Source organism: Tiliqua scincoides, chromosome 15 (genome assembly GCF_035046505.1).
Source record: "Tiliqua scincoides isolate rTilSci1 chromosome 15, rTilSci1.hap2, whole genome shotgun sequence".
In the NCBI taxonomy this organism is placed as follows: Eukaryota; Metazoa; Chordata; class Lepidosauria; order Squamata; family Scincidae; genus Tiliqua; species Tiliqua scincoides.
This window is the reverse complement of record NC_089835.1, coordinates 1956682-1982108: the sequence shown is the minus strand read 5'-3', so window position 1 is coordinate 1982108 and position 25427 is coordinate 1956682. Positions and strand designations below refer to the sequence as shown.

Here is a 25427-nt window from a genome sequence, read left to right as displayed (position 1 = left end):
TGCCCTCTTCCTTATGTCTGTTTATAGACTGTGAACTATCCAGGAGAGGGTCATGCAGTGGCATAGCTAGAGGGGAGTGAAAAGCACCAAGTTTTGCAGGGAGCCTCACTGTGACGTGCAAGCGGTCCTTTCCTCTCCTCTTTGGAGCCAATTTGAGCAGTGGGAGCAAAACATAGGCAATTGCCTGGCTCTGAAGGGGAGGGGTCCCTTGCATGCCGCAGAGAGGCTCCCTGCAAAACTTGGTGCTTTGCACCCCCTCTAGCTACGCCACTGTGGCCATGCCTTCTCTCTGGCTGCAAAGCATCAGGCACACTGATGGTACCATCTAAACGAAGACCCCTCCTGGAAAAGCCACCTGTGCTGATGGCCTCCTCAATATTCCATGGTAACAAATTCTGCAGGAGAGAAGGACAGAAGCCAATGGTCTCCAGGGACCCTGGCATGGGGCCTTGCGGCCTGAGATCTTCTCCCCAGAGGTGCCAAGGAGGGAGCCCAAGGCCTTCACCATGCAGAGCATGTACTCCCCTTCATCACGTAGCGCATGAAGACACAAAGCCTGGCCCTGATGTTTTGAAGGGCTCTGAGTTCAACTGTTTGGAGAGAGAGGGAGGAAACAATTTCTCTCTGCTCGCTCTCCGTCACGATTTTATAAATGGCTCCTGCTGGCGAGGACATAGAGGTGCAAACCCACACGCCAACCTTCCCTGGGAAGGCACACAGAAGGTCTGCAAAGGTGGGCTCTGCTGCTGCAGGGGCCGGCATGGAACGGCAGAGCTGAGCTGCAGATGTGCTGTACGCAGCCAGGCTGCAGTCAGAGGGGGCTCTTGCGGCATAGCGAGAGGCAGAGAGGAAGAGACGCCACGCAAAGGCTGGAGAAGCCACCAGTGGGTTGCACAAACCGGCGGATATTGAGCACTGCTTGGCTCAAATGGGACTTTGGCCTCCATTCTGGCCTGGATCCAGCTGCCAGCAAGTCCCTAATCTGGTTGAAAGGCAGCTCTGGAGGGGGAGACCCCACTGTCCTTCTAGGTGCAAAGTTTGCAAAGGGGCATTTTGCTACCTGGAGGGAACAGGGGGGTTCCGGATGTGCCCTCCTGACCCCAGTTGTGTGCTGGAGCCCAGCAGTGCCTTCCACGATAGGCAGTCCTTAGGAACAGGACTAGAAATAGAACTACTCACAGATGACAGTGCTCCCATATAAACGGATGCCGTGGCCACCGCTGGAAGTCCTCCAGCTCTGGTCACAACTTGCCAGGGAGCTGCAGAGCTTGCAGAAGTGGACAACCCGGGGGGACCAGGGGGGCTGGAGCACCTTCCTTAGGAGGAGAAGCCATGATGTGTGGGAAAGAAGACTGCTATTGAGGGGCACGAGGGAGGTTCAACATCTTGCATGGGGTGGAGATTTTTCTCCCTCTTTCTCATAATATTCCAGCCATTGGGGGGGGGGGGGCATCCAATGAAGTCAGTGTGAGATTCAGGGCAGATGAAAGGAGGGGCTTCTTCACCCAGGGTCTGGTCTGTGGGCTTGGCTGTTGCAATGTGTGGTGGTGACTGCTAGCCTGGATGGCTTGCAAGTGGGGCTGGCCCAACGGTGGGAGGTGGACAGCTCTAGTCCTGTTGTCTGAGGCAGCAGAGTACAAATCCATGCCCTCTTCCACCCGGCAGCGTTCAGAGCATTCATTCCAATGCTAAAAATATCTCCCCACCTTTGACTTGCATTGTGACCAGCCAGTGACAGCCTTCCACCAAGAACTGGCCCTGTTCCCACAGTACCTCTCCGTCTACAGCAGCAGAAGATGCATATTGCTTTTCTCTCCCCCTCCCTCTCTCTTTCTCCAGCCATCGCCTGTCTCATTTGCGACAGGGCAGCCCCTGCTTAGCTGGTGGGAATGGCTGTTTCTTGATTCCAGGCATTTCTCCCTCCCTTGGCTAATCCCAGTAGTCACTGAGTGCTGAGATCTGAGGAGATCACAGTCAGAGCTGATATGGCTGCAGGCACCAAACAAATAGCAAGGCGGGAGAGAGGAAGGCGGGGATGTGTTAGGTCCCTGAGCAAAAGTATTAGCGCCAAGGAGGAAGGCGCCTCTGGGACGGGCAGAGCTCTGTGCATGTGTGTGCCGAGAGACATAAACACACACACAGAGGCATTCTGGGTACTGAAGCCGATTCACACCATGACTTGACAACATTTGCCCAGATGTGGCTACACTATGGCTGCTGTAAGCAGGTTAGAGTAAGAGTCCTTGGGAGGGAAAAACCAGCCTTCTGCAACTGAGGGGCAGTCTGTCTTTGCCCACAGAAGATTGCAAGCTCTACCCCTTGCAGCATCTCCCTGCAGGGCTTGCAGGCCCTTGCCCAAAACCCTGGAGAAGCTGCTGCCAGACCATGGAAATGGGAGCAAGCTAGATGTGCCACTGGGAGAAGGCATGATGTAAGCAAGCACCAGCCCTTCTCTTCAGTGTCAAGGCTCAGCCATGGACTGCCCAGCTGCCCCTGCGCATGGAAGAGGTCTTCTCCTCACTCCTCAACAAGCTTTTGCAACATTACCAACATTTGGGACTCAGAGGGAAGGACTGCCTCCTTTGCCTGGAAGCTTGTCTGGAAGCCCCAGAAACTTTGTTTGCCTCCCCCCAACATATGGTTGGGACCAGGGAAAAAAACTCTGTGCATCTTCAGAAGCACCTTCAGTCTTGTCCCCCTTACATGCTCCAGCTGAAACCTGGATCTGGGATCCACACCAAGCCCGAGGCCAAGAAGTGCCTCTTGAGTGTAGGATAGCATGAGATCACCCATGTATACCTGCCTGTTTTTTTGTGTGGGCACAAGACTCAGTGCCACCCCTGTGTGTGCAATAAATGGGGTATATGCTGTGCTGGGAGGGGCAGACCTCACTATATGGGCCTTGGATGGAGTCAGTTCCATCTCAACGAAGTACTGCTTCTTAATTTCCTAGCCATGTTCTCATAATGCCAACTATCTCAGGGTTTTCTGAATGTGTATTTGGAGAAGGACTATTGTCTCCTGGGTGGGGAGCACCCCACTTGCCCACCCCAGGATTCACCAATGAAACGCAGAGCAGAGCAGAAGAGATGATGAGGAAGGCAGGGGGTGTTGGGCCAGAGCAGGGGCCTGACTCAGCACACCGCAGCTGCACAGCCCAAAGGAACCTTGCCTCCCCCCCAGCACCTGCGCGGCCTGCAGCTTCCCGAGACCTGGAAGAGTTGTTTCTCCTGCACTCTGGCCTGCAACTCCCTCCCCTCTCTCTCCGCCTCCCCTCTTCGTTTTCAGATCTAGGGAGCAGGAGGACAGGTGTGGCAGAGGCAGTGGTGCCAGCTGAGCGGCCTTTGGCACACTGTCCCAGGTGCTGGGAAGCCTGGGGCGTAGAACAAAGGCCATGAAGCCAGGGTGGGGGAGCAGGTCCCATCAAAAAGCCCTTCACTGCTTTCAACTGCGATACCTGAACTCCTGGTCTGCTAATCAGGAGTCATACATGCCTCCTTTTTCCGGAGTGTACTATTTCCCTGCATGTTTATCAGCCTCTCAAGGAGACAGCTCAGCTCAAAGGAGTTTTTTTTTTGTATGGATCTAGTAGTAGTGAGAACATTCTAGTAGGATCTACTAGGAGTGAGTACCTGTCCCACCATATGTGGTCTGAAATGGTGCTGTCCAGAAAGGACTGCTTATATACCATTGAGGAGGCTCAGTCCACAAACCCTGTGCCCCTGCAGGGTTTCCTGTCAGAGATGCTGGGTCTCAAGCCAGTCTGGAAGTTCCAGGCATGGATAGATGGAATGTGGTTACTTAGTAAGGTGGGGGAGGCTGGAAGGTGCTCTGCATGTGCTCAGAGAAATCTGCTACTGATTTCAAAATCCTCAGGTCTGAACCCTGGAGGAAAAAACAGCTGAGTTGAAACGTGAAACTTTTGAGCCCCCTCTCACAGCAAAAGTATATGTTGAAGTGTCTTAGGAAAGCTTAGAAAGCACTTTTTAGGACACAGGCTGCAAGGGGAGCCTTCACAAGAATTCACTGACAAGCGCTTCCCAGCTAATCTGCGAGGCAGACAGAGATGAGTGAGCAGCAAAGCAAAGGAGGCCAATCCTATGCAGGCCCCGTCTGAACTGCTCGCTTGCTGCTCGCTTAAGAGGCAGACAAACTAACCCACTCCGCACCACGCCCTACTCCTGCCATCACACCAGTAGGCATGTGTACAGGTTGAGGGGGAGGCAAAGGGCATTCCAGCATTCACACCCTTGTTTTCTATGTAGAGAAGATCCCAGATTCAATCCTTAGCAGCATCTCCAGGTAGGGTTGGGCAAATGCCAGCCTGGAATCCTGGACTGATGCTGCCAGTCAGTGCTTGACAAGACTCAAGGTATTTGAGTAAAGGTATTTGTAACAAGAATAAAGGTCTGATTAAAGGTAGCAGCTTCTGAACAAGACTGAATATGAACTTCCAGGGGAACTGTTATCTTGAGGTGATGCTTCCACCCCCCCCCCCCAAATACTGTTGTGTGACTCAGCAGCCGAGCCAGTCAACATACAGGCTTGGTATGTGCATGTTTTCCATTCCCCGTGCCCAAACAAAAGGCCTGCAGAAAGCAGCCCTCATTACCGCATTCTCAGGTCACACAACACATTTTCTTCCAAACACCAAACCCACATGGATCTGGGGGCTGCAGCTCTGAGCTGCATTTGGAAGCTGTCCTTCCTTCCCAATTTAGCTCCCCACTTGGCTATGTGCAAGAGCAGCATTTCATGTGCAACCCCCCCCCCCCATGCTGTTGATGAAGTGCCAAGTTTAGGTCGGGGTTGCTTCAATTCCCGGGCTTCTGCAGAAGAATTGCTCTGACCTGGGATGTCCAAAAGACCCTCTTCTCCTAGAAGAAGATGCCCAGGCTGGCAGAGAATGCTGGAGGCCCTCTCCTCCAAGCCCTCTGTTGAATCCAAGGGCATTCAACAGTGTCTTTTTGTTGACTCTGCAGAACCCAACCTGCAGAACTCCTGACCAAAAGAAGCTTGCTCCATCCCTTTTCTGATAGTCTTCCACCACCAGGCTGAGACCATTTTTCCCACCTTGGGCAGTATGTGGCGGAAGGGGCAAGGATAGAGGGAGCTATGATGGCAGAGAATTTAGGATTTTGATAGATGGGGGTAATCCCTGGCACTCCCTGAGGGAGAATCAGCCTGGCTTCTGTAAGGGTAAGTCTTGCCTCACGAACCTTATAGAATTCTTTGAAAAGGTCAACAGGCATGTGGATGCGGGAGAACCCGTGGACATTATATATCTGGACTTTCAGAAGGCGTTTGACACGGTCCCTCACCAAAGGCTACTGAAAAAACTCCACAGTCAGGGAATTAGAGGACAGGTCCTCTCGTGGATTGAGAACTGGTTGGAGGCCAGGAAGCAGAGAGTGGGTGTCAATGGGCAATTTTCACAATGGAGAGAGGTGAAAAGCGGTGTGCCCCAAGGATCTGTCCTGGGACCCGTGCTTTTCAACCTCTTCATAAATGACCTGGAGACAGGGTTGAGCAGTGAGGTTGCAAAGTTTGCAGACGACACCAAACTTTTCCGAGTGGTGAAGACCAGAAGTGATTGTGAGGAGCTCCAGAAGGATCTCTTCAGACTGGCAGAATGGGCAGCAAAATGGCAGATGCTTTTCAATGTCAGTAAGTGTAAAGTCATGCACATTGGGGCAAAAAATCAAAACTTTAGATATAGGCTGATGGGTTCTGAGCTGTCTGTGACAGATCAGGAGAGAGATCTTGGGGTGGTGGTGGACAGGTCGATGAAAGTGTCGACCCAATGTGCGGCGGCAGTGAAGAAGGCCAATTTTATGCTTGGGATCATTAGGAAGGGTATTGAGAACAAAACGGCTAATATTATAATGCTGTTGTACAAATCTATGGTAAGGCCACACCTTGTCCAGTTCTGGTCGCTGCATCTCAAAAAAGACATAGTGGAAATGGAAAAGGCGCAAAAGAGAGCGACTAAGATGATTACGGGGCTGGGGCACCTTCCTTATGAGGAAAGGCGTTTGGGCCTCTTCAGCCTAGAAAAGAGACGCCTGAGGGGGGACATGATTGAGACATACAAAATTATGCAGGGGATAGACAGCGTGGATAGGCTCTTTACACTCTCACATAACACCAGAACCAGGGGACATCCACTAAAATTGAGTGTTGGGAGAGTTAGAACAGACAAAAGAAAATATTTCTTTACTCAGTGTGTGGTTGGTCTGTGGAACTCCTTGCCACAGGATGTGGTGATGGCGTCTAGCCTGGACGCCTTTAAAAGGGGATTGGACAAGTTTCTGGAGGAAAAATCCATTACGGGGGTACAAGCCATGATGTGTATGCACAACCTCCTGATTTTAGAAATGGGTTATGTCAGATGCAAGGGAGGGCACCAGGATGAGGTCTCTTGTTATCTGGTGTGCTCCCTGGGGCATTTGGTGGGCCGCTGTGAGATACAGGAAGATACTAGAGGGGCCTATGGCCTGATCCAGTGGGGCTGTTCTTATGTTCTTATGTACTGGGGGGGGGGTGAGAGAATGTGATTATAAAGTGCTGAAAATATGCCTGCTTGATGCATTTCAAGTCATCACCTCTCAAGGTTGATGGTAGCTCTGAGGGTTTTTGCTCAAGACACGTTCACCCTCAATCCACATTTGCTGGGGGTGCCAAGCAAAGCAGATAAAGGGGGTGGGGTGGGGTGGAGGAGGCAGACATGAGCCTGAGGAAAGAGATTCCAAGTCTGCATTTGCCACTGCCCTATGAGGGCAAGGGAGGGCACAGGTGGCTCTGGGCATATTTCCTGTGTTGAGCTTCTGTTAAATGCGAGACAGAGAAACAAAGACTGCAACAAGAACCCTTGCGTCAGACCCAAGGCCCATCTGCTCCCACATCCTGTTCCCCAGCAGTGGTGCACTTCTTGCCTCTGGAAAGCCCACAAGTAGGAGACAGAAGCAACAGCCCTCTGTTATGATCTGTCCTTCGGGGCATCTGATTGAATCTGAAGTTCTGTATCTGAAGGATTCCTTCCTAACCATCACAGCACATAAGGAGAGCCCTGCTGGATCAGGCCCAAGGCCCACTGAGTTCGTTGTCCTGTTTCCCACCAGTTGAGTACCCCAGTTTATTTTTAAGCTCCCAATTCTAGTGCTACTTCATACCTTCATACCCCAGGTCAGTGCAGGATGACTTGCACCTAACAAAGGCAAACCTTTGGAATTGGAAAAGGTGCAGAAGAGAGCAACCAAAATGATGACTGGGCTGGGGCACCCTCCTTATAAGGAAGGGTTACAGTGTTTGGGGCTCTTCAGTGTAGAAAAAAGGTGGACATGACTGAGACTTACAAAATTATGCAGGGAATCGATAGACTGGTGAGACGGATGTTCTTTTCCCTCTCACACAACACCACAAGTAGTGATCCTCCAAAATTGAAAGTCAGGAGCGATAGAACAGACAAAAGGTAATATTCCTTTACTTGTGTTGTCATTAGTCTGTGGAATTCCTTGCCTCCTGGGGGCAGGAGGTCTGGTCTAGAGGGTAGAGCCTCCGTCTGCCTGAAGATAACATCCACAAGGTCGCCAGTTCGAGGCCACCGGCACCCTGCGACCTTGAAGCAGCTGACAAGCTGAAGCCGAGCTATTCCATCTGCTCTGAGTGTGGGAGGATGGAGGCCAGAATGTGAAGCCAGATCGGAATGAAACACCTGAATGTAGTGGTTCTTGAAAGAAAGAACCTTCTTTCAAATTGTAAAAATCCCTATTTAATAAGGGATTTAAATAAAGCCTGCCTATGTAAACCACCTTGAATAAAGTCTTGAATAAAGACCAAGAAAGGCGGTATATAAATACCTGTTGTTGTTGTTGTTGTTGTTGTTGTTGTTGTTGTTGTTACGGCACCTGGCTTAGACGTCTTTAAAAGGGGATTGGACAGATTTCTGGAGGAAAAGTCCATCACAGGTTACAAGCCATGGTGTGTCTGTGCAACCTCCTGGTTCTAGAAGTAGGCTACCTCAGAATGCCAGGGGCAAGGGAGGGCACTCAGATGGAGGTCTCTTGTTGTCTTATGTGCTCCCTGAGGCATCTGGAGGGCACTGTGGGATACAGGAAGCTGGTCTAGATGGGCTCTTGGCCTGATCCAGCCGGGCTCTTCTTATAACTAAAGAAAACTTGCATAAAACTTCCCACACTCCATGTGAGGGGCAACTGCTGTGGAACCCCCAGTACTCGTGATGATGGTGCAAAAGGTGACCAAAAGACTCATGTGTCTGCTGTGTCCAGGATCCACTTGCCCTCCACAGGGAAACTGGGGGGGGGGAAGTGCCATGAGGTCCCCCAGAGCAGGGCTTTGACTCAAAGCCTCCAGCAGTCAGCAGTGCTCCATCTTAAGACTGTTACATAATGCAGACTCTGGGGGCTCCTTCCATCACTCCTGAATTTGTTTCCTCCCCACCCACTTCCCTCCCTCTCCCCCCCCCACATGTCCAACTCGAGGGAGTGCTCTGAAACTTGCAGACTACCTGCTAATATCTTTTCAGATCATGATAGAAGCTATTACCTGACTTTGGCTGGGGGGGCATTCTTTGCTGGAAAGATTATATGTGACCGCCAAGTGTTATTGCGGATATGATATATTGAGAATGAATATTCTTGTTTGGTTAGCATGTTGGGGGGGGGGATCTGAAAAAGCCCCCATCCAGCAATCAGACCAACTCCCCCCTGCTTCATTGTGTGTCCTTTGCCCATTATGTTTTCACTTTCCTCCCCCACATATGCTCTGGGGCAGAGAGGACAGGAAAAAACTCACCAGTGCTCGTCTCACACTCCTCCAGGTCTTATCTTATCACACAAAAAGGACAAGAACCTGCCTTTTCGTGTGTGTGCAGTAGCAGAACCCCTCCGGATTCTACACTTGGCACAGTGCAATTTTGGGTGCACAGAACAGACCCAACCCTGAGCAGATAACTGTTTCTGCACAGGACAGGCCTCAACAGGGAGAGCATGGGAATGCATGAGAGAGAGAGAGAGAGAGAGAGAGAGAGAGAGAGAGAGAGAGAGAGAGAGAGAGAGAGAGAGAGAGATGTAGAAAACTTGGATGCCTTTGTGTTGGTCTGGGCAAGCAAGCTGTGTGTTTGTGTCTGCGCAGGGACCCACTACATCCATTTGTGAGTGTGAAGGCACTTCCCTCCCCCACCTGACTGCACATATGCTCTGGGGCAGAGAGGACGGAAAAAGACCCACCAGTGCTCGGCTCACACTCCTCCAGGTCTTCGTCATCACTGGGACACTCCGCCGAAGCCACCAGGAGGTCATCTGTATTCTGAAGAGAAGGGAGATGAGGTCAGTGGGGAAATGGCCACAAAGTACCCCATGCTCAGCCCGTTCAAACCCAACTGTCTGGCCTCCCTGATCCTCTGCCACTCTGCAGCCCCCCCCCCACAAGTCACACCCTCTTGTCTCTCCCACAAGATTGTCCCACAAGATCAGCCTGAAAGGAGTTGCGGTTTCCTTTTTACATTCTGGTCCCTAGACTGTGAACAGCCCAGAGGTGATCTAGCCAGACCCCTTGCCCAAACACAGGGAACCACCTTCACTCACTGCCCCCCCCTGCACCCTATGTGTGCCATGCCCCCAGGAATGGAAGCCCTTCCATCTGGAGATGCTCTCCAAGGCTCTGAAAAGGAGACAGATTGGGGAAGGAAAATCCCCTAGAGCAGGCCCTGGACTCCCCCACTTCACCCAAACCTGCTGCACTGGGGATCCCAGATGTCAGCCAAACACCCCCCCCCCCAACAACCCTTTCCTCCTACTCAGATGGTTCCTTTGTGGACTTTGCAGTGTTCCCCCCCCCCCCAGCACTGTTGGAGGCTGCAAAATGCAACAAGGGTCTTGTCAGGGCATGGGTCTTGGGCTCCTGGTTTCCCACCCGTATAGCGACAGCAGCCTATAGTCCTAAGCCTCCTCTCCTGCAAGGTAGGGAGGCTCCAGGAGGGTCTTTATCTTGATGCGCCTGAAATAGAAGAACTTTAAACTGGGCACTGGGAGGGCTGAAGAGCTCACTGATTCTTTTGCCGGGGGGGGGCGGGGGGGAGGTGTTATGGCAGGCAGACTACCAAGTAAGCTCCATTGACCACTATGGGTCTTACTTCAGAGTAGACATGCATAGGATTGGGCTCACAGGCTGCAATCCTACCCACACTTTCCTGAGAGTAAGCCCCATTGGCCACAATAGGAGAAGATTCACTTGGTGGAACAGGACTGGCTCCCCCTTATTTAATTATTTCTTTAATTTAAATTTAATTATTTATAATTATTTATTTTAATTTGCTTGATGATGTCGCTTCTGGCCATGACATCACTTCCAATGGGTCCTGGACAGATTGTCATTCTAAAGAGTGGGTCCCAGTGCTAAAAGTTTGAGAACTGCTGCAATAAGGTGTTAGTAAGCTGACATGGGGGGGTGTGTGTTTGTGACTCTACAAGTTTTTAAAAACAGAATTTGGAGGAATAATCCCATCATGTTATATATCAATCAATGCGTAATTTCATGCAGAATGCAATGAAACAAACCACATTGAAATATCTGTGTTCTAACAAAAGGTACAGCCAAAAAACCAGTGGGGGCGGGGTGATGGTGCATCACCATGCCCACCACCTGGGGCGTTACCCTGCCCACTGCATGGGGTGACGCGCAGGCCTCCTGCACTGGGTGATGCGAATCCGAGTGAGGCCACTGCTTTCCAGCCTCTCCTGTTCTAAATCCAGCTCTGTGTTTGCCAGGCAGACAGTCCCCTGGGTCTTGTGAAGTCCAGTCCCAGACAGATCCCTGAAGGTGCAAGAAGGTTTTCCCTGGGGTTTCTCCCCCAGCAAAGGAAAACAAAACACCTTCTTGGCCACAGCACATGTATGTATCTTCAGCGAGCTCCAGGCCTTCACCGGAGGGTCATCTGAGGTCACTGTGACACTTGGCACCCAGCTGGATCTCCCTAAACTCTTTTTGGAGCTGTCCAAGGTTCTGGATCATGCTGGGTCCCCCAGTTCCACCCAAAGCTCTGCTTCCCTTTGAAGCTGTCCAAGGTACTGAACTCCCTGCCAGGACTCCTGCCTGTTTGAGCCCTTGTTTCAGTCTGAAGAAGACACAGGAAGAAAGGCTTCTGTGGCTGGAGTTATCACACAGTGGGAGGTTTCAAGGCCACATTCACCTAGTCTAGATTTTAACCCAGTGTTTTGCCCTATATTCTGTAGAACACTGTCAAGGGCAAAGAACTGGGTTAAAATAGAATACAAGTTGGGCTAACAACTAGAAATAATGAAACTAACTAGAAGCAGGAATGTGAAAGATCCACTAAGTGCAGACCAAAAACTAAGACAAATATCCTTGCCAAAAGTCCAACCCCTAAGCCTGGACTTCAGTTCCCCCTCCCATCTGAGTGTCAGGACAAGACAAAGGTATTTATAGCCAGGTTTTCTGATCCAAGAAATCACAGCTAATCAGTTTTCTAATTGATCTGGACCCACCCCCACTTCATCAGCCCCCCTTCCAACCACTTGTTGTTCAGTTTCACTTTTCTTTAAAGCAGAAAATGCAATTATAATGCATGTTCTTGTTATGCAGAAAAAAGGAACTGAGAGTTAAATAACCAAGAGGAGAGGAGCTGTTTTGTCTTTCCCATCCCTGCTAGTTTTCTGCTCAGAATTACCCTTGTCCCAGCTGCTTTTTACGGGGGGGGGGGGGAGAGAAGCAAGGACTGCATTATGTACAGAGGGTCCCCATATTTGCAGATCCCATGCACTTATCCACAGATTGGGTTTGTGGGTCCTCTCACTGTGCACCCCTTCCAGGGGATTCTCTGAGCCCGGCAGTTAAATAAGGGTTTCTCTGAGCCTCCTAATGCCTTATGTTTCTCAAACTGTGGGTCAGGACCCACTAGGTGGGTCATGAGTCAATTTCAGGTGGGTCCCCATTTATTTCAATAATTTATTTTTAATATATTAGACTTGATGCTACCATGGTCTGTGACTGCATTTGGGGAAATGTTACAGAGCTGTTCTATTAACAGGGTACTATGTATATGCTTTTAACAATGACAGTCACTGGGACTTACTCCTGAGTAAGTGTGGGTAGGATTGCAGCCTAGGATTGTTAAAAGTTTTCCTGCTTGATGATGTCACTTCCGGTGGGTCCTGACAGATTCTAATTCTAAAAAGTGGATCCCAGTGCTAAATGTGTGAGAACCATCGCCTTATAAGACATTAAAAACATCACTTCCTGTTTCATGGAGAAACTGGAAGTTGCATTTTTTAACTGCTGGACTCAGTCGGCGAACGTCTGCAGCCTCCATTGGGCTCTGTTGCCTCCGGAGGTGAGGGGAGTGGAACACCCCTTGGCTGCCCTTGGCTCCAGAGCAGGGGTGTCCAAAGTTTTTGGCAGGAGGGCCGCATTGTCTCTCTGACACTGTCTTGGGGGCTGGGGGGGGAAGAATTAATTTGCATTTAAAATTTGAACAAATTTACATAATTTTACATAAATGAATATATTAAAGATGAACTGATATGAATGAAGGCTCAAGGCCTTGCACAAAGCAAGACTGGCCTTTCCTTTGCTGCCGCTACTGCATCACAGACGTGAAACAGCAAGCAGTGGAGCAAGCAGTGGGATGAGGAAACACCTCATCCCACAGCTCACACAAGGGGTTAAACAGTCGCCCTCATGCTGACAGCAGTTGTGTTGGGCCAGTGTGGGCTCCAACAAATCTCTGGAGGGCTAGAGGCTCACTGGAGACTGGGGGCTCCCTGAGGGCTGCATTGAGAGGCCTTGAGGGCCGCAAGTGGCCCCAGGGCCAGGGTTTGGGCACCCCTGCTCCAGAGGATGGTGGGAGGCATTCACCCATATCAGCAGGGGGTTCAGGAACTGAACCTTCCGTGGATATGAGGGCATGTCTGCACTTTCTCTGTGTGCTGAAAGGAAGCAATGTGGAAAGGGCAATTCTGAGCAGAGACAAATTGTGGCAAGAGAGTCTATGTCCACCACGGTCATTCCTCCATGACTCGGGCAGCCTCCTGAAACTGCTTTCCAGCTTACACACACAAAAGCAAGTTCTCATCCACTCAGCCAGGCCAAACTCTGAATGGACCTGAATCCCACTCAATCATGATGCTCACAGTCACTCTCCCTACAAGGCCTGCAGTGCAGATGAACTGGAAATGCTCCATGTGCACCATCCTAGCCGGGAGGGTAGACTAGGCAAGCTCAGTTCCTGTGCCACAATGGGCGCTGAGAGGGGACTACTTGCCTCCTCTCTCCCCCCAATCTCCCTGCACCATCAGCATTCCAGAGCTGTGCATCCTCAACCCTGTCCTGTCAGAATTAGCATAACAAAGGTTTGGACAGGAACCCAGGGCAGGGAATCAATCACCAGGACTGAGCAGAATGCAAATGAGGAGGTTTGGGGGGGGGGAGAGATGATGGCAGGAGAAACACCACCTGCCTCTTGCCCGCAACTCCAACCCCAGGTGCCTGCTCTTGGGAGACACGTTTAGCACTTAGCAGTGACAGATGGAGGAATGCAGCCAACCCTTCCCCTCTGCCTCCCACCCTGTAGCTGCAGGAGGGATTGCCCCTTCCAAGGAGTCCTTTCCTCACCCCATACACAATTTCAGGCCTTCTTAGTTGATGCAAAGCAACCTGCCAGACACATTTACGCACCCACACCCCTCAGTTTCCTGCACCCAGGGCTGAAACAGAGCCTTGCTTCATTTGGAGTCATTTACCAAATCATCATGGACCAGAGGGGCACATGTGGGTCCAAACCCAGTTTTGGTACAGATCTCCAAGACTGTGAAAGCCAGGCTGGTAAACAGTGCTGCAAGACACACAAGCCCTCCCCATCAAGGCCTCCACCCTGCCTGCTATGCCAAGTGGCTGGAGTGTGATGGAGGGCTCTTGGGAAGCCGAGTGCTCTTGCTGAAAGAAGCCCCTTGAAGAGGTAGCTGATGAGTCATGAGATGGCCAGGAGCAGAGGACTGGCTCCCACCATTCCTCGGGGGCCAACCCCCTTCTTTCCCCACAGGGCTCCCTAGAAGGAGTCCTGAGCCAGCCAAAAGCAGCAGAGAAACTTAGCTTTGGAGAACCAGACCAGGAAGGAGGCTGCAGTGGGGAAGAGCTCAGAGGTTTGCTCCTTGGGTAGGGTAGGGATTTCAGTCCAGCCTGGAGACTGCCTGCTGCTGCCGATTGTGCAGGTAGTCCTGACCTTGATGGTCTGATTCAGTATAAAACAATTGTTTGGGAATGAAGGGCCTGCTGCAAAACCTTCCCCCTTCCCAACAAGTTGGTTTCACCAACTGCCCCAGAAGGCCACCTTTCCCTCGCATCTGCAACACTGACAGGCATTGTAAATTCATCTTGCCCGGCAGTTCAACTTCCAAGGATGACTGCCCACCCTTGTGCAGGGGCTGTCAAGCAGAAATTTTGCTCTGCCCTACCCAGAGATGCTGCCAGGGGGATCAAACCCAGAATCTCTAGCACGTCAGGCAGCTGCTTACCCCTCTCAGCGATGCACCATGGGTGCCTCTCTGATTCCAAGAGGCCATTCCTGGCTTGGGCATCTTTGGAGCAGGATGGATCTTCCCCATGGCCATTTTGATGCATGCTTTGTGCGGGAGAAACTGGGCGTGTCCCCTAATCACATGAGGACTGAGCCCATGTGGCGATTCCAGATGAATCAACGCAGAATACAAGGGGATGGTTTCAAAGATGCCAGATGTCAATCACTGCTGCCACCCAACCAAACTCCCCAGCAACTTTCTCTTGTATCTTCACACCTCTTTTCTTTTTTCTCTCTCTTAAGGCCCCCCCCACTGCCTCGCCCCCCCCACTTTTTCCAGGGATGAGAAACCAGGCCATCCTAATTACTGCCACAGTTGCCATAGCAACCAGAAGAGGGACTTTGTCAGCGTTTTTTAAAAAGAAACATCATCTGTGCCATCATAGGAAGGAAAGCTGGGCTTGGAGGAGAGGGGGTTAAACGGCCAAAAAATAAAAAAAAAATTTGCTTTCCGCTTGCATTGCAAAGTTGTGCAGTGGGGGGGTGTGTGGAAATAGATAACCAGCCCCCATCCCCAGCTGTGTGGCTCCTCAAAAGCTAGCATCAGCAAGGCCCAGAGGACAGTGAATGGGTTTTATGCCAACCCCAGAACCCCTGGGACACACATGAAACTCATATCTCATTTGGGGGAGAAGTGTGCGTATGTGTGCATGTGCGTGCGCGTGTGTGTGTGAGAGAGAGAGAAAGAAAGAAAGAGAGAGACTTCTGTCTCAATTTTAAGATGCACTTGTGATGCCTTCAAACAAGCAGGCTTGCAGATGCCACAAGTCTCTATGCACTTTATTCCAGGCTGGTAGCCCAGTAGGAATATTCTTAGAGAGAATTTACACTTAACTAGCTTGGGGCCAGAGTACTTTGAAATACAACTTTTCCCATATTTTATTTTGCCCCCCTCCTCCTCAAAAAAAATTTATATTCAGCTTTTCCTCTGTGGATCTCCCTCCCTCCTTAAATCTTTACAACAACCCTGCAAGGTAGGCTGAGAGAGAGAGAGAGAGAGAGAGAGAGAGAGAGAGAGAGAGAGAGAGAGGCCAAAGGACAAATCCAGCTCGTACTGGTCTGAGCTCTTCACTGACCAGGACATCGCACCAGCTTTCATGTGAATCAGCCTGTCACCTGAGGTCACCCAGGGAGGCTGTCTTGCATCTTCCATGACCCAGAGAGGCTCTGCTGACCAGGGACTGTTTCAGGGAACGTGTGGTGCATTCTTGACCATTTTTAATGGGACAATATTAAAAGGAAGATCTGCCCTGAATGGAACCCTGAAAGAAGCCAGCTCCACCCACTGGCCCCACAGAGAAAGTCATACAGATCTTCCCTCTGCTCCATGAAAGGAAGGGTTCCCTGGTGAACCCTCAGAAATGACAGTGTCTTGATGCCCTCCAGAGCTCTGGCATGACTGGCAAATGTCAACTGAGTTAAGAAGTCAGAGGACCCCTGCTGGAACAGCCCATTGGCCCATCTAGTCCAGCTTCCTGTTTCCCACAATAGCCAGTCAGATGCCCTGATGGGAAGCCCCTTGTGGGGTATGAAGACATACCAGTACTCCAAGCTAGACTAACCTTGAATCTGGAGGTTCCACACAACCATCATGATTAGAAGCCTCTGACAGGCCAGACCTTCATGACTTTGTCTAATTCCCTTCTGAATCAATCTAAAAAGCTAGTGGCCATCCAAGTACCTTGCCTAATATGCCATGTGAAGAATTCCTTCCTCTTGCCTCTTCTGAATCTGCCACCAATCTGCTTCAACAAATGATCCCCCCATCAAGTTCTCCCCATTTTCTCCACACTGAGCATAAGGGCATAAGTCAGGACAAAGTGACTTTTGCACACTGGTCATATCCCTCTACCAAATTAAGCTTTCCACATGCGTCAGCCCCCCCCCATTACAGGCCAGGTTGCTCCATTCCTCTGTTCAGTTAGTTAGTATCTGAACTTAGTTAGTATCTGAAGAGGCTTCTTTTTCTGGGCTGCCACTAAGAAATCTGGGAGAGTCTTTTTGGTGGGGAAGCCCCATCCATGGAATGCCCTCCCAGAGGAGACCTGCCCGGCGTCCTCCTCGCTGGACTTCAGATGCTGGCTGTTCTTCTTAGGAGGTTTTGTCTGATTCTTCTCTGCCACCTTTTAGTCCCCACTTAGGGCCCAATCCTATCCAATTTTCCAGTGCTGGTGCAACCATGCCAATGGGGTGTGCACTGCATCCTTTGGTGGGGAGGCAGTCACAGAGGCCTCCTTAAGGTACGGGACCATTTATTCCCTTATCTCAGGGCTGCATTGTGGCTGCACCAGTGCTGGAAAGTTGGATAGGATTGGGCCCTTTAGTCCCCTACTGCAACTAAACTTATGAGCATTTAACTGATGCAATCAAACATGCTTCCTGCTCACTCTCCCCGCCTCCATTTTTCCTTCCCTCCCTCTGTTGTTTCCCTTATGTCTGTTTTTCAGTTGCAAGCCTCTTGACCTTTCAACTCAAAAGTGCATGGTGTGCACCAGTCCCAGAGGGCACCTCGGGCACCTCCCCCACTGCCACTCCCCACTCACCTGGGTGATGCTGTCACGCATGGTGGGAGAGCGGCCGCGCCGCGTTGTGGTGGTGGCCATGGTGGTTGTGGTCTCCATGATAGTGGTGGACATGTCTGCTAGCAGAGTGGTGGCTGTGGTCTCAGTGGTCATGACGGAGGGCACCTCGCCCACCAGCCGCAGGTTCCCCTCCACCTTCACGTTGGGGTCACTCTCAGCGGCCAGGGACAGGACCTTCAGTCCGTTATAGTAGAGTCCCGAGATCTGGCCCTGGAAGGGCCGACCCTGGTCCCGGCCTCCTATCTTGATGGCGGCCTGGCTGTTGAATATCGTCAGCTGGCGACCTGGTGGGGGGAGGAGAGGGAGGGGTAGCCGTGGAGAGGAAGGGAGCAGGGGCAACATGGAGAGAGAAGGCACACAGTGTGAGTGGGAGGCCCAGTGGCTGGCTGGGGGGGAGCTCAGCATATAGAAAACAGCTGCAAAGACAGGCTAGCTGGGCTGCATTTGGGGCTCAGAAATGCCCCCACACAGACACACACTTTATTTTGATGTCTCATCCCTGTGTTTTGTTCTCCTTCCTGTCCCCCTGACATCCTTCCAATCTCTGGCCACCTCCACCCCTTCTCCCTCTTTTTCCTTTTGCTCCTCTGCTTCCTTCCCCTTCCAGCCCTAGTCCGATTTCTGTGGGAAACTGGGAACCTGCAACTTTGGCAAAGCTTTCACTTGAGATGCCCATGAGGGGAGGGGTGGGGGAGGTCTTTGCAACTGAGGGCACCTCTCCCTTACCCAAGTCAGCTCTGAGCAGGTGTGCACAGCGTCAGTGATAGAGCCGGGAGACTGGAGGGTCACCAGCTCCCTGCAACCTGAGAGCACAGTAATTCATGGAGACGAAATCAATTGAGAGCAATCTGGCATCTTCACATTCTGATCTAATCTATCTTTCCTGCTCTTATTGCACCTAAAAAAGGCGGGGAGAGAAAGAGATAGATATGAAAGACAGACCTTTCTGATCCCATCCATCTCTCTTTCCCTTAACCATCTGTCTCTTTCTGGACCTCACAGAAAGAGTCTCATTTGGCAATTTTTTCACCCCTTCGCACAGAGGTCCGCACTAATCCATATCAACCACTGCCCCTCCACTCTTAATGTTGCATTTTTTCTGGGTTTCCTGACACCCCTCTTGTCCTGCTTCTGATTTGGTTCTAACACTCAAATCCTTCACATCTTCCTGCCTGCATTTTTCAACCATTGGCCCCACTATGGAGGCCAAAGGGTGAGCGAGACAAGAGAAGACACAGTCAGCCAACAGGAAAAGCCCATGGCAGAGACCAGGGACATGGGGAGGAGCAAGTGGTGGCTGAAAAAGAGGCACTGCCCTTTGTGCCCACTCGGAGGCAATTTGCAACGGCTGGGCTGGCCTCCTAGGCCTGGGCAGGCACGCTTCATCCCAATCCCTCTGGGCTACTGCTCAGGTCCTTAAGCCTGTAGCTGGAGTCAGCCCAGACAAAAGGCAGGTCTGCAGGACAGCCCACACTTTGGGGCTGGGGTTGAAACTGTCTCATGCAGCCCATTCAGACCAGCCCTGTGCTCAGCCCAGGCTGCAGCAGGGTTCCTACTTTCCACGGACAGATGAGTCCTGGGACAAAGGGAAGGTCCTTCTCTCACATCCCAAGTAGCCACAGCACAGGAGTGCCCAAGAGACAGATTTGGATGGTGATGGGGCTGTATAAAATGCCTGCCAGTTTGGCATGCCATGGGGAGGGGGCTCTGTCTACATATGATGTGACACCATATTTGGTGCCGCATCTGAGAAGCTGAACCCTCCAAATGGCAGCCAGTGGCCAGCCAGAGACTTGGGCCTCTTGGTGGGGAATTTCTGAACTGTGCTTGCAAGTCGGTATGGAAAGATTTTCTAAAGCAAGTGCAAGTGGGGCAGGAGGGGAGGAGAGGGCAGTCCTGGAATTTCTCAGCCCTGGCTGTGCCCTCCATCCAAGGAGGGAGGGTCTCTGCATTGGAAAAGCCTGCACTGCAGAGCCAGCTGAAATGGAAGCTAAGCAGAGACCAGTGAGGGGATTGGGGTGGCCCTGCTTAGCTTCCAGTTCCCTTTACTGCACCAAGAATAAGTGGCAACTCCAGTTGGGGGGCCCTGGAGCAAGAGCCTTGTAAGCCCACCCTTGCTCTGGAAAGTGAACGTGCCCAGCAGGTGCTTGGGCACTGGAAGTAGGCAGCAGGCAGACTCTTGTCCCTCTTCCTGCTGCCACCCATGGCTATGGGGGGGGGGAGGTCAGCCAAGGAGGATCCTCACCAGCCTGCTGGGCATCACTGGGTAGCAGCTCTCCTTCACTGCTGCTGCTGGAGGATCTGCATTCATTGCTGCTTGTTCACTGGCAGCTCATCAGCCTCACCACCAGGGCCTGACAGTGACAGGGTGGATCTGCTGAGAGACCCCTGCTGAGGTTATTTCAGAGGGGTGGCTAAATGTGGCATAGCTGTGGGGCAGTGCCGTTGACTGGGCCACGTTGGCTAGGGGCTAAGGCTTGGGGGCATGGCCAGGCTGCTGCAGTGGCATTTGCCCCCCACCCATCCATTCCATGCAGATCAGGCCTGGCCCACCAAGAGAAGGGAACCTGGAGCAGCTGCTGCCCCCCCATCAAACCCCCCCTCCTTCTCCCCTGCCTTGCTTGCTCTTTGTCCAAATGGCTTTGTGTTGTGTGTGGTGTGCATTTTTTTTGTTTCCCCCCCCCCTTTTTGGTGCAGAAAAAGAGGTGGGGGAAAATGTTAAGTGACCGTCTGTTGCAACCAAAAAAAGCATTTCCAGATGGAGTCAACTGAACCTTCCTAATCTGTTACTGGGCTGGGGGTGGGGGGGGGGAGAAGGCAAACAAAAATCCCTGACTCTGAAATAAACAAGCCTGAGCTTTTTCTCTTTTTTTCCTTGAGAAGTTTGGGAAGGGATATTTTTAACCCTCTTTTGGTCCATCCCCCAATTTTAGAAAAGCAGCTTTTTGGGGGGGAAAAATGTTGCTGTCTGTTCAGGGCAAAAAGGATCAGGCCCCAAATAAACACATTTCTGCCAGTAATTTTCCACTCTGTCTCTTCCCATGTGATTTATTTGGGGGGGGGAGAAGGGGGAGTTTAGTGCCTTAATTAGTTTTTCTTCTCATCGGTCCTTTTGTTCCTTTCTCTGGTTTCACAACCCTTTCCGTTAGAGCCCCCTGGCTCTCCAGCTGGCTTTTGAACCTCTTCTTTGAGGGTGAGAGAGAGCAATGTATGAAAATAGGTAAGGGCAGTTCAGCAGCGGAACAGCTTGCTGAGGGAGGTGGTGGATTCTCCCTCACTGGAGATCTTCAAGCAGAGGCTGGTCAGCCACCTGCTGGAGATGCTCTGAGAGAATGTCCTGCTATAGACTAGATGACCTATTAGCCCCTTCCAGCTCTATGATTCTATAAGAGTGTGTGCACTCTCTCTCTCTCTCTCACACACACACACTCAAATGCTGCTGTCCCATCAGGACTGGACCCCTCTAAACTCACCTATGGCACAGGTGAGGACAGCCTGCAAGAGGGAGGAGCTTAAGAACATAAGAACAGGCTCACTGGATCAGGCCATAGGCCCATATTCAAGTTGAAATGCAGTGCTAACAAATAAGATAGATGTACTTGTGTGTGTGTTTGTGGAGAGAGAGAGACAGAGAGAGAGACAGAGAGAGGAACAGGACTACTGCCAAATGAAACATCTGTAGAAACCAAGACAGCTTAGCAGCCCCCTGGGAGGTATAATTCAAGGCAAATCTGACTGAATAGCTGATATCCCCTCTGTGTGTGTTTCCCTCCCCTTCTCCTTAGTCACTTATTGCTCAAGCATGCTGGAGCAGGCAGACACCCAGCCTCAGCCATCTAGGTCTCTGGGTGGCCAGCCCTGCAAGGGAGGCTCTTTGGCCACAAGGAGGAAGACAACTGCAGGGAAGGGGTTCCAAGGGAGGGAGGGTGCTCATTCTTAAGGGGCTGCTTCTCTGTGGTGCAAAGGGAGAGGTTGAGAGGCAGGGAGATATTCTTGTGTGGGCGTGCGCTGGAGAAAGCAGGGTTTAATTTTGGGATTTTTCCCTTTGCAGAGGGAAAGGCTCATCTTGGAAACTGAGAGGGGATGAAGTGGGTGGCTTGGCATGCAGAAGCCCCCAGGCTTCTCTGTGTAGGGACAGACAGCTGTCTGAGATGCTGGAGGGTGGCTGCCTGTTAGTGATCTAGATGGAATAAGGGCTAGACTCATTAGGCAGCATCACTAGCTTGTGCAAGAGTGCTTCTGAACACAAGCAGCGGGCCTTAATGGCCACAAATCTGCCTTCACAAATGGAGCTCCCATCCGCCCACACCCAATTCCGAGACAGAGGTTGCAATGTGCAAGAAGAGCTAGGATGGCTTCTATGGGGTAAGGCCACAGCTGGGTCCAAGACCTCCTGGCACCTGAATCAGTATGCCAAATGCTGCCCTGCTGTACCTGGTGGCATGCCAACCATGGCCTCCACATTCTGGCTCATGGGTCTGACAAGAAAGCAGGGAAGAGAGCAGAAGCCGAGGTGGGGAGGAAAGTGGCAGGCTAGAGCAACTCAAGAAGGAGCGGTGGAGAGGAGAGCAGCAGACTAGAGCGGTCCTTTCCAACCTGGGGCACTTCACATTAGGGCAGATGGTACCTGGCCCCACCAACAGGACAACCACATGACACTGCCTCACTGGCTACTGGGAAGTGGAGATGGCTTGGGCCGGGATATGCACAGGTGGGTAAGATCCTGCCCTTTTCAAAGAGACCCTGTTTGAGGAAGGAGGGGGCAGAGCCAAGCCCAGGCTAAGGGACAAGCCAGCCACTCCTGCAGTCACTGGTGGGATTTGGAGAAGTAGTACTCACAAAGGGAAAAAAAGCTCTACCCTAGAGCATCAGAGATCTCTACTCCACCACTCTTCTCTCCTCACTTCCATTCCTCTCTTCCTTTCTGGATCCTGGGAGATGCTCTAGCTCCTCACGCTCCTGTCTTCCATACTTCTCTCTGTTCCCCTCTTCCTTTTCAAACCCAGGGAGCAGAGGAGGGGTGGCAGAGGTGAGAGGGAGATTGAGGCAGGCACTCCCTGTCCATCTTTCACCTGAGGGAACAGTTGGCTTCATGGACTGGCTGGCTTTGGACAAGACTCTGCTGAAGCCACTCCCCTCCCCCAGCAAACTGGGGTGGGGAGCTCCAGCTCCAAGAAGAGGGAGAGGCCTCTTCCTTGGCCACCTTGAACAATGACAGTGAGGGGTTTCCACGTTTTGGAGGAGTTTGCGGTGTGAACATGGGGGCTGAAATTCAGCTAAGGGTCCAATCTTGGCTTCGGCTAGCATGCCTTTTGAAATGGCCAGCTGCGCCTCTGAAAAACAGCCGTCACCTGCTGGCAGGTCTGGTGGTCTGCAAACCCAAGTAATTAAGGGGATAAATAATCCAGCTAGTTCAAACATGGCTTTGGGCCGTCACCGCCCGCCAGACTGGGCACTGAGTGGTATTTATTGATGTCGGAGAAGCCAATTTACTGTCTGGGAGGGTTCTTTTGAAGCAGCTCTTAGTGGCCGTGCGCAAGGGGGACACGTACACCGTTCCAATGTCCTGGGTTTGCAAGAGGAGCCATGGTTGTTCTTTTTCTCCCAGAATGGAAATCTGCACAGCAGATGCAGCTCCTGGCATGCAGAGGCAGCTCTTCCCCACCTCACAAAAGCTGGCAAAGGAATCCAAAATGTTGCAGCGGCAGCATGAGAGTGAGCGAGAGCAGCCCTTGCATGCTAAAGACACCCGAGCAGCCAACCTTAGCCAGGAGCCCTGATGACATTCGAAATTTGCCTTCGGAGCTCAGCAGGGGGAGAAAAAACACCCTCCCGTTCCCAATTCCACTGCAGTTCCCAATTCCACTGGGCAGGAGGCCTGAATCCAGCACCTTCTCCAAGAGCAGCCACACAGAACCTCGCTGCGCCGGGGGGGGGGGGGCTTGCATCTTTTCTGGAATTTGCAGCATCCTCTTCAGAGTATGAAGACGTGCATGAAGACAGTCTCCTCAATTTATGTTATCACAATCTCAGCCACGCTCTGCTCTTGAGAAGAGATGGATGCTGTTTTGTGCTCACCATTCCCCAGCTACAAGAACCAGGCTTTTATTTCGGGAGCAGGAGACCCAAAAGAAATCTCAGCCCAATTTAAAAACAAAGGGAATCTTATAACATCAGAATGCTGGTAAACATCAGAATGCATCAAAAAATAGGATTGAGGAATTGGCCCTTCGATCACTTCAGACAGGTGGGTTGTGACATCCATTTTGTGTTGGTGGTCAGACCTGCCCAACGTCCCACTAGAGAGTTTAGCACTGGAGGTGGTGCCTGGGTGAAGCCACTCAAGCTCCAGTGAACTCTCTGAGCCTCCCCCCACCCAACTTCTCTTCCTTGCCTTGATTGCCCCCTGCTCTCTTCCTGGCCTCGCATCCTCCAATCCTTGAAACAGAGCAGGCATTTGCTGCCCACTCCCTGCCCCACTGGGACAGGAAGGCAAGAAGGGGTGGAAGGACACTGTAGCATGTGGTGATTAGAGACCCTGGAGGAGGAAGTAAAGAGCTGCAGCTGCTCACTCACCCACCCCTCTCACTTGCTAGGTTCTTGAACAAGTGGGTCAGGGTTTCAGGTGGGCACCAGCACCTGAGAAGTTGAAGACCACAAAGGTTGCTCATGACTGGGCAAGGGGGATTTGGTACTTTGCCCTTCCTTCTTGACTCCACAACACACACTTTGGAGCTGGATCTTGATATAGGAAAAATATCTCCACCTTAGGGGTGTGCTTGAATCTGAGTTTTGCATGTGCTTACAAACACACGTGTTCTGGTATGTGTTTGCATATGAGAGAGAGAGAGAGAGAGAGAGAGAGAGAGAGAGAGAGAGAATGTGTGGAAGAAAGATTTTTACTTTCTAACATCCAGCTGTGTGATTCATATGAATTTATCCATTGATGCACCTGCAAGCAAGCCCCCCTGAGCACCCACCAGGTTAAAAAACAGTAGCTTCTTACCCAGCTTTTCAGGCCCCCCCCCATGGCCCCACCATCATGCCTGCATCTTTGCTGCTTTTCCTTCTTTCCATCCTTTCTTTCTTTCTTTCTTTCTTTCTTTCTTTCTTTCTTTCTTTCTTTCTTTCTTTCTTTCTTTCTTTCTTCTTTTTGAACTTGTTAAAAGTCCCTTCCATTATTTTTGTTTTTTGCTTCCGTGCTGTCATTTGTTTAAACCACCCCGTTATAGACATTAGAAGATACATTTAGGTACTTAGTCCCTTTAGAGAAGGAAAAAGAAGAGGGAAAAAAAAACCCACACCCAAACTAAGATGGTTATCAAAGACACTGCGGAATTTATTGGTTATAAAGACGGTTTAGCACTTTGATTTGAGTTAAAAACATGTTAAAGTGTTATTAAGCTGGTTAAATTAAGATTTAAAAAGTCATTTGCTTTTTCTCCCTGTTTTGATTTTTCTTTTTGTTTACGGTTGTTTCTTCCCCACGGAGTTTAAAGCGTTAAAAGGTGCAGCCTCTTGGACACCAACGTCTCCCAAGACCTTGACAAGCAGAAGCTGCTTCAAAGCTGGTGAGGGGAGGGTGAGTCAGCACCATTCCAGTGGGGAGGCAATTGAACACGGGGGCCCTGAACACTCAGGGGCTGTGGCCTGTGCCGGGCTGCCTCCCCATTATGCAGAGCAGTGCATCTTGCGGTGACTGTGACTTGACATATGGCAGGGGGTGGGCTGTGCTGGGGTGAGCAAGCATGGTGATGGGACCTGCCTGTGGGCTCCTTCTCTTCTCTACCTGGCTGGAGGCAACAGCTTGACTGGGAGGATGGGAAGGCTCCCATGTTCATGAGAACAAGACCAGCCACTCCAGCAGGAAGTTCATTTGTAAATCTGCTTGCAACTGCATGCAAATGCCTTGCTTCCCATTGAACACTTGCACGCAAAGAACACTTGCTTCCCATTGCAGGTGAGGCAGAAACTGGCCCAACACTGGCAACTCCGAGCCTGAGGGCCCCCAAATGAGGAGCCAGTTGCCCAGAACCACAGCTGCGGAGAATGCCTGAGAGGGCCTTTTCCTGGGATCCAAGTGGGAATATTCTGGGTGTTTAAAGGATGGAAGCCCCAAACTGGGGCAGGGGATCAAACAAGCATGTGCCTGGGACTCAAAATTCAGGAACTGCCTTGCATCTTGGAACTGAGCAGACTGAAAATTGGGGGGGGGGGAAGGAAGGAGGAAAACA

The 25427-nt window shown here is 51.2% G+C and overlaps 1 protein-coding gene across 1 annotated transcript in view; it reads right to left on the bottom strand.

Moving 5' to 3' along the window:
* The window catches only part of NRXN2 (neurexin 2), a 300535-nt gene that overhangs the window by 12470 nt on the left and 262638 nt on the right, over nucleotides 1-25427 (bottom strand). Inside the window, exons 20-21 of the mRNA XM_066610141.1 lie at nucleotides 17155-17477; nucleotides 9249-9327 (exon numbers count right to left, since the gene is read on the bottom strand). Of these exons, the coding sequence (XP_066466238.1) occupies nucleotides 9249-9327; nucleotides 17155-17477 (402 nt within the window). The remainder of the gene's footprint in view (nucleotides 1-9248; nucleotides 9328-17154; nucleotides 17478-25427) is intronic.